Raw genomic sequence first — 16955 nt, 5'->3', positions numbered from 1 at the left:
GAAAATTTGTGGTTTTTAGGTGCGCCTTATAGTGCGGAAAATACGGTATGTATAATCAACGTTGTATCAATGTCTTGTGCCTAGTGGGATATTATTGTTGTTTTAGTTGTGTGAATAAGTTTATCATCTTCCGTTTTAGTCTGCAAAGGTTTCAGAGTGTTTCTAGTTTATAAAGATAGCTAATGATTAGTGCATACTTGCCAACCCTCCCGATTTTCCCGGGAGACTCCCGAATTTCAGTGCCCTCCCCGAAAATCTCCCAAGGCAACCATTCTCCCGAATTTCTCCCGATTTCCACCCGGACATCATTATTGGAGGGCGTGCCTTAAAGGCACTGCCTTTAGCGTCCTCTACAACCTGCCGTCACGTCCGCTTTTCCTCCATACAAACAGCGTGCCGGCCCAGTCACATAATACTGTATATGCGGCTTTTACACACACATAGGTGAATGCAAGGCATACTTGATCAAAAGCCATACAGGTCACACTGAGGGTGGCCATATAAACAACTTTAACACTGTTACAAATATGCGCCACACTGTGAACCCACACCAAACAAGAATGACAAACACATTTCGGGAGAACATCCGCACCTTAACACAACATAAACACAACAGAACAAATACCCAGAACCCCTTGCAGCACTAACCCTTCCGGGACGCTACAATATACACCCCCGCTACCACCAAACGCCCACCTCAACCCCCCCCCATCTCCCGAATTCGAAGGTCTCAAGGTTGGCAAGTATGGGTTAGTGGCAGCTAGCTATCAGTGCGCTAGCTACCGGCTAGAGATAATGAAATAAGCAGCATCAATGTGCCGAGAGCTTATCAAAGTGCGATAATCATTAACGGTTTGACAGTAATTAACATTTTAAACTGTATTAATAACCGTCTGTTTATTTTTAATCCTGTTAGATGTTACATTCCTATACCTTTTTGTTCTTGGTTTGAGTAATTTGTTAGTTTATTATTCTTCGGTCAATGGTCAACAAAATAAACAAACAGTTGTACATTCATAGATTGAAAATGAAAATGTTGCAGACCGAAAGGGTTTAGGCTGAAGTTGAACACTTATTGCGCCTAACCCTATAAACAATGTCAAGTACAAGATGAACTTCCGAAAATGATGAAATGTCTTTTGTACAACATATTATAAATACACATTATACACAATATGAACACTGTTCAATTATATACAGAGTAGAGGCATGTGAAATATCCTTGTACACGTGTTAAACCTTTGTACCAATTTATATACTATATACAAACAATTATACTTCCATTATTATTTATATCCCACATTTATTATTTTAATGAACATTGATCATAGTATTAACTACTGTGTTGATTCAAGAGTGATATATTTTTTCAAGACATTGGTCTTAAAGTGTTTTTTAAATGTGTGAATGGAACTGGAACATTTGAAGGGATCATCCAAGCTGCTCCACAGTTGAACCCCCCTGACAGAAACACATCTACTTTTTAAGCTCGTTCTTATCTTAGCTTTCTGGAAGACAGCTGAACCTCTGAGGTCACAGGGATTCTCTCTGGGTTTGAACTTCTCCTGTAGACACCGAGGCAGCATGTGGTTATGAGCTTTGTACGTCACAATAGCAGTGTTGAGGTCAACAAGATCGTGCAGTTTTAATGTTTTTAATTGAATAAACAGAGCATTGGTATGGTCATGATAATCTGCATCATTTACAATTCTAATCGCTTTCTTTTGAAGTAAGAATATAGAGTTGATGTTTGTTTTGTAATTGTTACCCCAGATTTCAACACAATAATTAAGATAAGGGAGTACGAAAGAATTATATAACATATTAAGAGCCTTTTGATTTACAGAGTTTTTGATTTTATGTAACATAGCAATATTTTTTGCCATCTTTGTCTTAAGTATACAGGTAAAAGCCAGTAAATTAGAATATTTTGAAAAACTTGATTTATTTCAGTAATTGCATTCAAAAGGTGTAACTTGTACATTATATTTATTCATTGCACACAGACTGATGCATTCAAATGTTTATTTCATTTAATTTTGATGATTTGAAGTGGCAACAAATGAAAATCCAAAATTCCGTGTGTCACAAAATTAGAATATTACTTAAGGCTAATACAAAAAAGGGATTTTTAGAAATGTTGGCCAACTGAAAAGTATGAAAATGAAAAATATGAGCATGTACAATACTCAATACTTGGTTGGAGCTCCTTTTGCCTCAATTACTGCGTTAATGCGGCGTGGCATGGAGTCGATGAGTTTCTGGCACTGCTCAGGTGTTATGAGAGCCCAGGTTGCTCTGATAGTGGCCTTCAACTCTTCTGCGTTTTTGGGTCTGGCATTCTGCATCTTCCTTTTCACAATACCCCACAGATTTTCTATGGGGCTAAGGTCAGGGGAGTTGGCGGGCCAATTTAGAACAGAAATACCATGGTCCGTAAACCAGGCACGGGTAGATTTTGCGCTGTGTGCAGGCGCCAAGTCCTGTTGGAACTTGAAATCTCCATCTCCATAGAGCAGGTCAGCAGCAGGAAGCATGAAGTGCTCTAAAACTTGCTGGTAGACGGCTGCGTTGACCCTGGATCTCAGGAAACAGAGTGGACCGACACCAGCAGATGACATGGCACCCCAAACCATTACTGATGGTGGAAACTTTACACTAGACTACAGGCAACGTGGATCCTGTGCCTCTCCTGTCTTCCTCCAGACTCTGGGACCTCGATTTCCAAAGGAAATGCAAAATTTGCATGGTTGGGTGATGGTTTGGGGTGCCATGTCATCTGCTGGTGTCGGTCCACTCTGTTTCCTGAGATCCAGGGTCAACGCAGCCGTCTACCAGCAAGTTTTAGAGCACTTCATGCTTCCTGCTGCTGACCTGCTCTATGGAGATGGAGATTTCAAGTTCCAACAGGACTTGGCGCCTGCACACAGCGCAACATCTACCCGTGCCTGGTTTACGGACCATGGTATTTCTGTTCTAAATTGGCCCGCCAACTCCCCTGACCTTAGCCCCATAGAAAATCTGTGGGGTATTGTGAAAAGGAAGATGCAGAATGCCAGACCCAAAAACGCAGAAGAGTTGAAGGCCACTATCAGAGCAACCTGGGCTCTCATAACACCTGAGCAGTGCCAGAAACTCATCGACTCCATGCCACGCCGCATTAACGCAGTAATTGAGGCAAAAGGAGCTCCAACCAAGTATTGAGTATTGTACATGCTCATATTTTTCATTTTCATACTTTTCAGTTGGCCAACATTTCTAAAAATCCCTTTTTTGTATTAGCCTTAAGTAATATTCTAATTTTGTGACACACGGAATTTTGGATTTTCAGTTGTTGCCACTTCAAATCATCAAAATTAAATGAAATAAACATTTGAATGCATCAGTCTGTGTGCAATGAATAAATATAATGTACAAGTTACACCTTTTAAATGCAATTACTGAAATAAATCAAGTTTTTCAAAATATTCTAATTTACTGGCTTTTACCTGTATTTATGTGCACTTGATCAATCCTTTTCTAACATTCTGCACTACAACTGGTACATCATACATCACATTCACCCATTCACACAAGGTTATATATTATTCCTGTTGATGTCATATCGAATCATTATCGGTATCGGCCAATAGTGAAGGCTCCAATACCGGTAAGTGAAAGAGTTGTATCGAGACACCCCTAGTTTAATAACATAGTGTTAAACTTTTGAACAACTTCAGTTTAAATCCCTGGCCATCACATGTCTTCTTTTTTGCATTTTGATCCTCTCCTTCTTCTACAATCTGGTCACCAGTGCAAAATATAAGTACTTGTAATTTTCCAGCGATTGTTCAGGAGTGCAGTCCTCAAGTACAGAGCAGCTGAAGGGATGGGAGTAAATTCATGACTCATTGAGCTTTAGAAGGACTTCAGTGCTTTTCATTGTGTTTTACAGAGTAAGCCTGGGGCACGCTACCAAGAACATGTTTTTCCCAACCAGATGAGTGCAGTGAGACTTCCTGCACAAAATAAATTGGAAAAAAGTGGCGATCCCGATTCACACAAACATGCAATCTAGTTTGTAAATGACCGCAACTGAACAGTCTGCATCATTGTACTCAAGGACTGGCATGGCATTAACGTCTTGGTTCCGAGCAGGAAAATCACATTTTGTGCCCAATTTCTAACCTTGTTCCACTCTCTTTGTAGCTACTTCAAATAGCACAATGGAGGGTATCAACAACCAGGAGGGCGGAGTCTGCAAGACCAAGTCCATGAAGATGATCATGAGAGTAGGACAAAGTGAGTATTCAAACATAATTACTGTGTGCGTTGTGTCAGACATAATTGTGCATAGAAACATCACCAAATGGAACAACTCAATAAGAGCTCCAGTGACAGTGCCGCTTCATAGGCTCTTACAGTCGAAATGGGATTCATTGGGCCCTATTCCTGGGAGGAAGAAGGGAGGTTAATCCTTTTGCAAAGCAGTTTGCTGAAAATGATGGAAAGTGCCACTGTATGTAGCAAGCAACTGACGCTTCTATCCACTTCAACCGCCGTCTGGCGGTTGAAGTGGATAGTGCACCCCATTGGCGTTGTTAGGCCTATTTTAGGGGGGCTCAAAATATTCTTAAGCCCCCCTAAATAATTTGGTGTTATATTTTTTATTTTATTTTTTTTACAAATACATATTCATTATAAAGTGGCCCGAATATGAGTTTAAATAAATAATCATATAACCTGTTATTATTCACTCAGTTTCCCCTCACTTCGTAGCGTAAGGTAGAGAGCCCCTTTAGTGCGTCGGTATCCAATCCATTCCACTTGTTCATATAGAAAATGCCCACATCACTCAAATTCCAGTCCCCATGTTCTCTGCGACCTTGCTTGCGGTCCTGCAGGTGTACGAAGCACATTATCTTCCTTTACAATGAGTGAAGCTGCACGAAACCTTGTGTGTGCAATTGTAAATAATTGAGTTTTTAAGTTTTGTGTTTCTTGTAGAATCTATATAAAGTAATGTACATTAGCCTATTGTTAAAATAATGAAAAAACATCATTAAATATAGTTGTTTTATTGTATTGTTACATTAATAGCTGTTGTAATATTATAGGATGGCTTGTTAAACATTTCATAGGATTTTCAGAGGGAGGAAAAACCAAGACATTTAATATAAAATGTAAAATGAATAAATACATAAAAAGAAAAAGAAAAAAAATGGTTAAAAGCCATCGTCCCGGGGAGCATTTCATTTTGTCCCGTGCATTTTTTTTAAATAATAATAATAACAATGAATAATTTCTAAGTCTTTGTTAGCCGTTTGTGAAGTTTTGTGCTTGTGCGTAACGTTCGCTCGCATCCTGTGCATCTCCTGGGGGCTAAGCCCCCCCTGTCCTTAAAAGCTAGTGACGCCCCTGGTGCACCCCCCACAATTCGTTTCATGTGTCAGGTAAACCGAGACGAATGGGGCCATATGAGTCCTCTTCATACTGTAATAAACCCCATCCTAATTCAAAGTACTGCAATCATTATTTCCCAATGTGCTGCTGAGTCTCATATTTTATTAATCAGCAAAACTGTTTTAAAAATATCTAAAAAGATTCAAGACTCAAAAAGACTCAAGATTCAAAGCATGCGAGTATTAACTCCCCTCAAAACCCCCCGTTTTTATGTGGACCATGTGGACTCATTAGGAGTCTTTCTGGTGCTTTCTATTATGGACGTTTGGAAAGTGAAACTGTAGAGGAGTGATCACATTACAGTCGGCTATTGTGTGTAAACACTGATGCCATTCATATTTATAAACAGGGCTGCCCCTCCCTGTACGTAGATGAGGTGCTGTGTGTAGGGCCCCGTGGTTCGTGGGGGGCCCAGTTTTGCGTAAAGAAGCACATGTAAAATGTCAATTAATGAATGACAGGACGTATCATTTGACATTTTACTGCAAATGTATTCCTAGACCCTTCCTGCTCAGTTACTGAGTGATTACTGTAATGACAAATGTCCCCTAACATCTCCACTGTACCAACTGGTTGAGCTGCTAAATAATCGTAACCCGGGGCGGTGATTTGTCTGGAACATATGCAAATTCATGTTTTAATTTGTTTTTTTGCACTCAAATAATACATTATTGAAAGTGTCTTTCCCATTCATTTGTTTTAGTACAAAACATACATCAAATTTTATAATATTCAAGTTTGGTTATAAAAGTATAAAAATCGTTTTACATAAGTTTATAATGATTATGATTTATAAACAGGGCATCATAATTAATAATAAAAATAATGGCCTTAGGATATTCCATCAAACAGGTTTGTTGTGACTCAAAATACATTTATATTCATGTTTTTTTCCAACCCCGAATTTGATAATATACATATTGAACTACGATATTTTACGGGCTTTGGAGCGTACCGGTTTTTGTTTTAATTTTAGAATAAATTAATATGTTTACATATATTAGCCACATCAGATTATAAGCCGCAGATATATACCCGTACGAAATCATTTGTAACTTAACTTAACTGTTTCCAAACGGTGCCGATAACACGGCAGTAAAAAACTGCTGGTCAAAAAAAACAGAAGTCATCGTCATGCGGAACCTAGCTCTCCAATCAGCTAACACTTTGGTGAATTTACTATTATGACAAAAAAAAAATAATAATACTATTGTAAGTTAATAATACTAACACAGGCACTTGTAAACATGTTAGCATATTCGCCAGTGCTAACAACGTTAGCTTAATTACATTATGATAGCACATACACATATGCTTGAAAACACTCCTACAGACATCACACATGGGACAGTTTAGCAAGTATGAGTTGTTGTAGTTGTATTGTAAAATTTACAAACGTTGCTTGGAGTGAGGAATGAACATATTCTTTCGAGCAGAAACACTATAGCCCGGTTCAAGGCACAAAACAGGAAGTACATTTTCAACCAGCAGCGCCTGCAGTGAGCGAACTTGTCCAAAATATGGCAACATAGCACAAACAATAACACACCTTTTCAGTGTCTCTGTCCGTGTTGTTTGAAAAACATCTGTTGAATACAAAACAATATGGGGGTTAGCGAAGAAAAATCCATAAATTAGCGGCGCTGTTTTATAAGCCGCAGGGTTCAAAGCGTTGGAAATAAGTAGCGGCTATAGTCCGGAAAAGACGATATTCAAAATGTGTATGAGACCAACTCAGGCAACTTTCTTTCATTTCAGGATATGACTAGTTTGACTGAAAGTAACAAGACAGAAAGTAACAGGAGTGAGTTTTTAGGAAAGAATGAGTAAATGTAGTTAAACTTGTGTAAGCAGCCGCCTGTCTAAGGTGTGGTGGGTCCGCTGGCGTTAGAGGCCACAAAAATGTCCCCCTGTAAAAAAAAGTGATTTTACAAATATTGCCTATAGCAGCCACACACTTAAGAACTTATAAGTAGAGATGTCCGATAATATCGGACTGCCGATATTATCGGCCGATAAATGCTTTAAAATGTAATATCGGAAATTATCGGTATCGGTTTCAAAAAGTAAAATTTATGACTTTTTAAAACGCCGCTGTACGGAGTGGTACACGGACGTAGGGAGAAGTACAGAGCGCCAATAAACCTTAAAGGCACTGCCTTTGCGTGGCGGCCCAATCACATAATACCTACGACTTTTCACACACACAAGTGAATGCAAGGGATACTTGGTCAACAGCCATACAGGTCACACTGAGGGTGGCCGTATAAACAACTTTAACACTGTTACAAATATGCGCCACCCTGTGAACCCACACCAAACAAGAATGACAAACACATTTCGGGAGAACATCGGCACCGTAACACAACATAAACACAACAGAACAAATACCCAGAATCCCTTGAAGCACTAACTCTTCCGGGACGCTACAATATACACCCCCGCTACCCACTACCCTCCCCCCCAACCCCGCCCACCTCAACCTCCTCAAGCATGTCCCAAATTCCAAGCTGCTGTTTTGGGGCATGTTAAAAAAAATAACGCACTTTGTGACTTCAATAATAAATATGGCAGTGCCATGTTGGCATTTTTTTCCATAACTTGAGTTGATTTATTTTGGAAAACCCTTGTTACATTGTTTAATGCATCCAGCGGGGCATCACAACAAAATTAGGCATAATAAATAATGTGTTAATTCCACGACTGTATATATCGGTATCGGTTGATATCGGAATCGGTAATTAAGAGTTGGACAATATCGGAATATCCGAAAAAAAGCCATTATCGGACATCTCTACTTATAAGCTACGCACATATTCATAAAGCCAAGTAATATATTCTACAGTGTCCCAAGCTTACTCTTTGATCGGAGTGTCTGTGTGGATGATGAGTCCCAGCAAGTCCCCCTAAACAACGTCTTACAGCCCCTAACTCTTCACGACATCGACATTTCTATTGCCAAATCACACACGCTAGATAAAAAACATGTGGCCGTAAAATCTAGATGGCCGAACATTCAAATTGGCTTCCTGCCTGTGTATAGTGGCCACAGCTTTGACTTATATCCACATATAAGTTATGATAATAGCATGTGGACATCACGCTTAGGTAACATAGGTCGTTTGTGTTACGCTTTCGTGGCATTGTGATGCCGGAGGTCGTCTTTTCAAGATGCAGAGGGATGTCAGGAAGCGGCTTGCAGGTGAGAATAAATGATTTATTCTGATTGCAGAACAAAATGCTGCGCGGTGCACCACGGCACGGAAAACAAGAGGGAAGCAAAGATGCTAATATCAAAATGTAATCTATGAGCGAAACTAGGAGCGTAACTTGTTGCGTAGGAGCAAACAAAACCAACAGACCGAATGAGGCCAGCGCGTAAACTAAATAGCCCTCTGATTAGTGCCCGGGCAACAGGTGCGCGTCCGGGACACTAACCAGAGGCAGGTGACAATAATCTGCCGTCATGGCAACAGAAACAAACTCAAGAGGTGCAGAAAACACAAGTGACTTGAAAACAAAAACAAAAATATGATCCGGGCAGCGGATCATAACAGTTTGCGTGAATATGACACTTTTTACGTTTCAAACATATCAAACGGTTGTTTTACAGGAGAAATGTACACAAATAAATTCCATGGATATTTTGTAATGAAGCACAAAAAGTGTTAACACTATGCTTACTGTCAACATGCTATTGGCATAAATGCTATGTTGCTACATCTCTTACCTTTTGACAGTGATTCAACAATACATTTTTTTTTTTTTTTTTTTAAATATACACATGGAAAATGATACATGACAAAAATATACAGCTATGATAATCTTACCCTTTTTATTTCCATGGCCTGCTGAGAATGTGAATGATGCAACTTCCTGTGTACCAATGTGACCTGTGGAATATTCCACATCTCTTCGGGTGTGAAGTGTTAGGGTCATGAATTAGTGTTGTTGTTTTTTAAGTAAACAAAGTATAGTTGGGATAAAGACTAACATACAGACGTTAATAATAATAAACATGCTTTTAAGGTAGTTTAAAATTAACCATTTAAATTGTATCTGTTAAAAGTCATTCAGGTCAAAGTGCAGGACATTTATTTTAGTGTACATTTCCAAATGTTATTTCCGAGGGTCGCACATAGATAGATAGATAGATAGATAGATAGATAGATAGATAGATAGATAGATAGATAGATAGATAGATAGTACTTTATTGATTCCTTCAGGAGAGTTCCTTCAGGAAAATTAAAATTCCAGCAGCAAGTAAAAAGTAAATAATGGGGGTATAAATGGAAACAAAATATTACAATAAGTATAAAAATAAAAAGCAACTATGAAAATAAAAATATAACAGTAAAATAAGAATATAACAAGAGAAACTAGGCAGTACTGACCATGTTATGAAAAAGTATTGCACTGTTGTTGTTTTGCATCCCCTGTCATCCTAGTACCCCGATTGGGTGCAATGGTCCATATCGTTGACAATAATAAAGTTAAAAGTTAAAGTACCAATGATTGTCACACACACACTAGGTGTGGTGAAATCTGTCCTCTGCATTTGACCCATCCCCTTGTTCACCCCCTGGGAGGTGAGGGGAGCAGTGAGCAGCAGCGGTCGGTTTTGGTGATGCGATTGTGACGTGAAAAGGTGCATCATCCATGCAACTTAATGTCTGTGTATCTTGTATTTTTAGACCCTTCAGACCCCGTTTCACCCAAAGACAACCCCACCAAGGTGCCCAACTCTCCTAAACTCCCAGACAGCAAGGACACCCAAAAAAACAATGAAGTTCTGGAGAAGCCAGGTGAGATCATTTGCTCTCTTCCATCCATCCATCCATCTTCTTCCGCTTATCCGAGGTCGGGTCGCGGGGGCAGCAGCCTAAGCAGGGAAGCCCAGACTTCCCTCTCCCCAGCCACTTCGTCCAGCTCCTCCCGGGGGATCCCGAGGCGTTCCCAGGCCAGCCGGGAGACATAGTCTTCCCAACGTGTCCTGGGTCTTCCTCGTGGCCTCCTACCGGTCGGACATGCCCTAAACACCTCCTTAGGGAGGCGCTCGGGTGGCATCCTGACCAGATGCCCGAACCACCTCATCTGGCTCCTCTCGATGCGGAGGAGCAGCGGCTTTACTTTGAGCTCCCCCCGGATGACAGAGCTTCTCACCCTATCTCTAAGGGAGAGCCCCGCCACCCGGCGGAGGAAACTCATTTCGGCCGCTTGTACCCGTGATCTTGTCCTTTCGGTCATAACCCAAAGCTCATGACCATAGGTGAGGATGGGAACGTAGATCGACCGGTAAATTGAGAGCTTTGCCTTCCGGCTCAGCTCCTTCTTCACCACAACGGATCGATACAGCGTCCGCATTACTGAAGACGCCGCACCGATCCGCCTGTCGATCTCACGATCCACTCTTCCCTCACTCGTGAACAAGACTCCGAGGTACTTGAACTCCTCCACTTGGGGCAAGATCTCCTCCCCAACCCGGAGATGGCACTCCACCCTTTTCCGGGCGAGAACCATGGACTCGGACTTGGAGGTGCTGATTCTCATCCATTGCTCTCTTCTACGCTAGCTATTACTAACCTGCTTTCAGGGACTTTAAAACACATCATCATGGCTGTCCCACCCCCTTTAGTGCACAGCCTAACAGTCTTGAAACGTTTATTATTCAACCAAATCATTTGCAATGCTATCGTATAAACTGCGCCTTGTCAGCTGCTGGCAGGAGCATATGGGCGTCCGTGCAGATGAGTCGTTTTTTTGGACTACGCTGCCATCTTCTATCAACACCCATGTCAGTGCTGCGGCAGATAAAGCAATTTTAGTGCCTCAAGAGATCGGCATAGAACAGGGAAACCAGGGAGCACCTGTTCAATGACGGTAATAGCACACCTCGCCTTCTGTGCTGAATAAAAAAACAGTAGTAGGAGTCAGGACAAACACGTGGAAGTGATGTTCCGCATCAGTGGTTCTTAAACTTTACCACCTCAAAAAAAACGTGGCTTCCCAAGTACCACCACAATGACCAACATTAAACTACAGTAGCATAGTAGGCCTAAGTATTCATTGAAAACAAAGCAGATGTTTTATTTAACAAGTATATTTAATATTTTGGCCACTGAAACGTTACACACAGTTTGAACAGTAACACTTTGTTAGAATATAGAAAAAATAAAACATTGTACTTTAATCAAGTGATTATTTTGGTGTGCTACGACTAGTGGTACTCGCACCACAGTTTGAGAATCCCTGTTCTGCATCGTTGACTGATACATTTAAATGCATCTAGAAATACAAGTTGTCTATACCAGTGTTTTTCAACCACTGTGCATCGGCACACTAGTGTGCCGTGAGATACAGTCTGGTGTGCCGGGGGAGATTACCGTATTTTCCGCACTATAAGGCGCACCGGATTATTAGCCGCACCTTCAATGAATGGCATATTTCATAACTTTGTCCACCAATAAGCCGCCCCGGACTATAAGCCGCGCCTACGCTGCGCTAAAGGGAATGTCAAAAAAACAGTCAGATAGGTCAGTCAAACTTTAATAATATATTAAAAACCAGCGTTCTAACAACTCTGTTCACTCCCAAAATGTACGCAAATGTGCAATCACAAACATAGTAAAATTCAAAATAGTGCAGAGCAATAGCAACATAATGTTGCTCGAACGTTAATGTCACAACACACAAAATAAACATAGCGCTCACTTTCTGAAGTTATTCTTCATTCGTAAATCCTTCGTCTTCGGTGTCCGAAGTGAAAAGTTGGGCAAATTTACGATCCACTGGCAGATGTTGGCGTCGTCTGGCGCTGCCTCCTCGTCTTAGTGAAGGTGTGTTCGCCTTCTGTCATCCATTGTTCCCACGCAGTTAGCAGTCTAGCTTCGAATGCCCTGTTGACACCAATATCTAGCGGCTGGAGGTCTTTTGTCAATCCACCCGGAATGACGGCGAGTATTGAATTAAGCGCGTAAGCGTGTCTCTCAATGTGCTGTTATGAGCTAGCAAATATAACAACTACACTACCCAGCATGCAACGATAGTTACGAGCATGCGCGGTAGCCCTGAGAAGCGTTGTTGTATGCTGGCAGTTAGAATGTGGTTATGAGCACGCTGTGAGTAAACGTTGAGAACTCAGTTAACACGCCTCGTCTGCATTATTTATAATTAGACAGACAACACACTTAATAGGAGCCATTTTGGGGTCTTTACATAAACACACAAATGGAAATGAAACGTCACATATCCCAGCATGCACCGCGCGCTTCTTCTACGGGGAAAAAAGATGGCGGCTGTTTACCGTAGTTGCGAGACCTAAACTTTATGAAAATGAATCTTAATATTTATCCATATATAAAGCGCACCGGGTTATAAGGCGCACTGTCAGCTTTTGAGAAAATTTGTGGTTTTTAGGTGCGCCTTATAGTGCGGAAAATACGGTATGTAATGTCACCTATTTGGGTAAAAAATATTTTTTGCAAACCAGCAAATAATGTGTCGTTGTTGAGTGTCGGTGCTGTCTAGAGCTCGGCAGAGTAACCGTGTAATACTCTTCCATATCAGTAGGTGGCAGCAGGTAGCTAATTGTTTGTAGATGTCGGGAACATGGTTTGTCGTGATCACATACTTGCCAACCCTCCCGGATTTTCCGTGAGACTCCCGAAGTTCAGCGCCTCTCCCGAAAACCTCCCGGGATAAATTTTCTCCTGAAAATCTCCCGAAATTCAGGCGGAGCTGGAGGCCACGCCCCCTCCAGCTCCATGCGGACCTGAGTGACGTGTCGACAGCCTGTTTTCACGTCCGCTTTCTCACAATATAAACAGCGTGCCTGCCCAATCACGTTATAACTGTAGAATGATCGAGGGCGAGTTCTTGGTTTCTTATGTGGGTTTATTGTTAGGCAGTTTCATTAACGTCCTCCCAGTGCGGTAACAACACACAACAACAGCAGTCATGTTTTATTCTACCGTAAAGCAGTTTGTCTGCCGTAAACAGCAATGATGTTGTAATATATTGAGTTGGAGGCAATAACCAGGCGAGGTGATGAAGTACGTCTCTTTACTGTAGACTTCAGAACAGACTCACACACTTGACGTCAGGTGCGCAACACCACTTAAATCGTTGGCCAACCAAAAAGTAACCCCAGTACGCTATAGCCAACATTCACCAGGAGATGGCAACGGACAAACATAAATCACTCTATTACATTCCTTCCCTTTTAGAAATGTAGAAGTTACTCAAAATAAATAAACAACCCAACCAAAAAATGCAGCAGCTCAACTAAAAAACTGCACTTAAGCCACATTCTTTTTTCTTTTTTTTTAGTACTGAACTCTTAACCCTCATTTGTAAACAATAACATGCTTATTATACAAACAGTATTTGTACACCTTTAACACAGATTTTTATACTGTCTTCAGAGATTCAGTTTTTTTGGTGGTACTCGAAACCTTTCTGGGTACCTGCGAAAGGGTGTTCAGCATGGTTAGAAAAATAGTGACAGAGAATAGAACAAGGATGGACAATTCAACCCTTAACTCAACAATGAGTAGATGAGTGTTATGTGTGTGTATATGTGTAAATAAATGAACACTGAAATTCAAGTATTTATTTTACTTATATATATATATATATATATATATATATATATATATATATATATATATATATATATATATATATATATAAAATAAAATAAATATACATATAGCTAGAATTCACTGAAAGTCAAGTATTTCTTATATATATATATGAAATACTTGACTTGGTGAATTCTAGCTGTAAATATACTCCTCCCCTCTTAGCCATGCCCCCAACCACGCCCCCGCCCCACCCCGACCACGCCCCCCAACCCCCCACCCCCACCTCCCGAAATCGTAGGTCTCAAGGTTGGCAAGTATGGTTCTTGTGTGTGTTAGAGCGTCACAAACAGTGTCTTGTACCAGAAACATTATCTGGTAAAGAAACACATTTACTGTCATGTGTCGACTCTCATGTTTCTGTTCTGTGTCTTGTCAGGTGTCGCGTCCAGAGAAAGTGAACAAAACAACACTGGTGGGAAGTCATCCAATTTCATCGGTTCCGGGGTGGCCATTTTTGTCAGCATTGCCTCCGGCAGCGTCATCTTTATCATCATCATCATCATGCTGGTCCTCCTGCTGCTCAAGTACCGGCGGCGTCACCGCAAGCATTCGCCACAGCACGCGGCTACATTGTCCCTGAGTACTCTGGCCACGCCAAAGCGAGGCGGCAGCGGCGGAAACAATAATGGCTCCGAGCCCAGCGACATCATCATCCCGCTCAGGACTGCTGACAGCGTCTTCTGCCCCCACTACGAGAAGGTCAGTGGCGATTACGGCCACCCAGTCTACATAGTCCAAGAGATGCCGCCGCAGAGCCCTGCCAACATCTATTACAAAGTCTGAAGAGAAACTCTGAAAGCAAGAGACAGGAACAATACCAGGGAAAGGAGGGACCAGGTCTTGGTTTCAGCTGCCACCATGACTCCCTCGCTCTTTCTCTCCCATTCTGCCAACTCCTCTCCTCTATGTTGTCGATATTTTCTTTGTGAAAGGTTGCTGATACCAATTTCTTTTGGTATCTCCACAGTCCAGCTGAGTTGGCAGAGGTTGGAGAAATTGCTGCTGTTGCCACTGCTGATACTTTACCAGGTTATTAGGGAGCGGAAAGGCTTAACGTTTTCCCTTTCTGGTTTGTGGATGTGGCCAACATGTAGGGGACCTTAGAGGTATGCAAGTGTTTTGTTTTTTTAACCCCTGTGCTAGGATGCGACGGAAATACGGCTGTAGGGACGCAAACGAGTCCGCCAGAGACGCTAGGAAACTGGGATGTGGGATGACCATGTTGGCATGACTTAGTCTGAAGAGGCTGGGTTTGATCCTCAGTTTAAGTATCCTTAATGCTGCGTCATCAGCAGGGGAATGGTGTGAGCTGTCGGCTGTGGAAGTGAAAGCCAATTCACGTTGCTCTCTCTCGAGCTTCACTGGCTGCAAAGACTACTTGGATGTCCCAGGTGAACAAGGAAAGGGGATACGTTCTTGCACTCTGGGACTTTCTTGACTGACTCACCACCTCCACGTTGTTTTTAATGCGGATTACACCGTTTCTCCTGTCGCTACACACCTGTTACTTGAAAGTTTTTCAAGAAAAATGCATCCCATTATGTGTCAAAATGTACAGTGTAGCCACAAAGTCTCTTTACAATTAAAAAAATGTCTTACAAAAGCAATTGATGAGATTTGTTTATCAGATTTTGTCTACGTACGGCAGTGGTGATCAAAGTTTTTCTTCACATCAAACCTTTCCCGATTGGAATCATGGTTGGACCGGAAGACCACTCACCTGGGCTTCTTTATGGGGTTTTGTTAAAGATATCAAGTATGGAACAAAGAAACGACACATCAAGGACCTGAAGCCAAACATCACTGAAACCATTGCCGCCATTGACTAGGCTATGTTACAGCAAACATGATACCGTCTAGTCCTTTCAAAGTTGCAATTCTTAGTCGAAAAGCTGGAGGCGAAGTTTTCCAGTGAGTCAACTCACCGAGCGACAAAGACATTGGCTATTTAGCTTCCATTGTCGCTATTAAAAACAATGACGATTAAAGAAAGACGTAGTGTGTTATTGGAGCCGAACCTAACCTAATCACTTTTATTCTCGAAAATACCCTAAAGAAATAATGGTAAATGGGTTATAGTTGTATAGCGCTTTTATATCTTCAAGGTACTCAAAGCGCTTTGATACTATTTCCACATTCACCCATTCACATTCACACACTGATGGTGGGAGCTGTCATGCAACCACCCTAACCACGACCCATCAGGAGCAAGGGTGAAGTGTCTTGCTCAAGGACACAACTGACGTGGCGAGGTTGGTAGAAGGTGGGGATCGAACCACGAACCCTCAGGTTGCTGGCACGGCCACTCTCCCAACAGCGCCGCGCCGACCCTGTACTACAGGGGCCGCAAGGCCATGACGCGAGGTTAGATTTTTGGGAGATGCACGTCAGGAGGATTCCCATGGCACACATAAACAATAAACCAGTCAAAATGGTCTAATCATTTGCTTTTGTGATAAATGTGTCAAATTGTAAAGAGACTTTTGAGTGTTGCGCTTGATCTGAAGTCTGGTTTGAACTAGGTTTGATTCATTCCACGCAGGCACATCATTTTCTGTGTAACATTCAAACACAAGCGGAGTAACAAAGTCCTTGTAGAAAGAGCGGACGCCTTTATAAACATAGAGCAGCACTTTTAACACCGTTTTGGTACCTCTTCACAGCAGTCCGCAGACAGGCAGCGATACAGAAAATTGCTCTATCATGGTCTCTTTGGAACCGGAGCTCGAGGCGGGAAAGCGTTAAGGGCAATAAGGAATCCAGTTTGCCTTAACAGTCCGATTTTTTTTTTTTTTATCTTCAGGTGAAGAAAGGCTGAGATAGGGTCAAGGATAGTAAAGCTGCGTGAAACAGCTCTCGGTACTGTAA

At 41.6% G+C, this 16955-nt stretch overlaps 1 protein-coding gene across 1 annotated transcript in view; it reads left to right on the top strand.

The window, feature by feature from the left end:
* Positions 1–16420, top strand: part of efnb2a (ephrin-B2a) — a 104100-nt gene extending 87680 nt beyond the window's left edge. Inside the window, exons 3-5 of the mRNA XM_061926296.2 lie at positions 4189–4281; positions 10137–10247; positions 14464–16420. Of these exons, the coding sequence (XP_061782280.1) occupies positions 4189–4281; positions 10137–10247; positions 14464–14870 (611 nt within the window). The 3' untranslated portion in view covers positions 14871–16420. The remainder of the gene's footprint in view (positions 1–4188; positions 4282–10136; positions 10248–14463) is intronic.
* Positions 16421–16955: the final 535 nt, after the last annotated feature.

The sequence above is a fragment of the Nerophis lumbriciformis genome, linkage group LG31, assembly GCF_033978685.3.
Source record: "Nerophis lumbriciformis linkage group LG31, RoL_Nlum_v2.1, whole genome shotgun sequence".
Lineage (NCBI taxonomy): Eukaryota > Metazoa > Chordata > Actinopteri > Syngnathiformes > Syngnathidae > Nerophis > Nerophis lumbriciformis.
The sequence above is the reverse complement of the archived record's forward strand: the minus strand, read 5'-3'. Positions and strand labels throughout refer to the sequence as shown.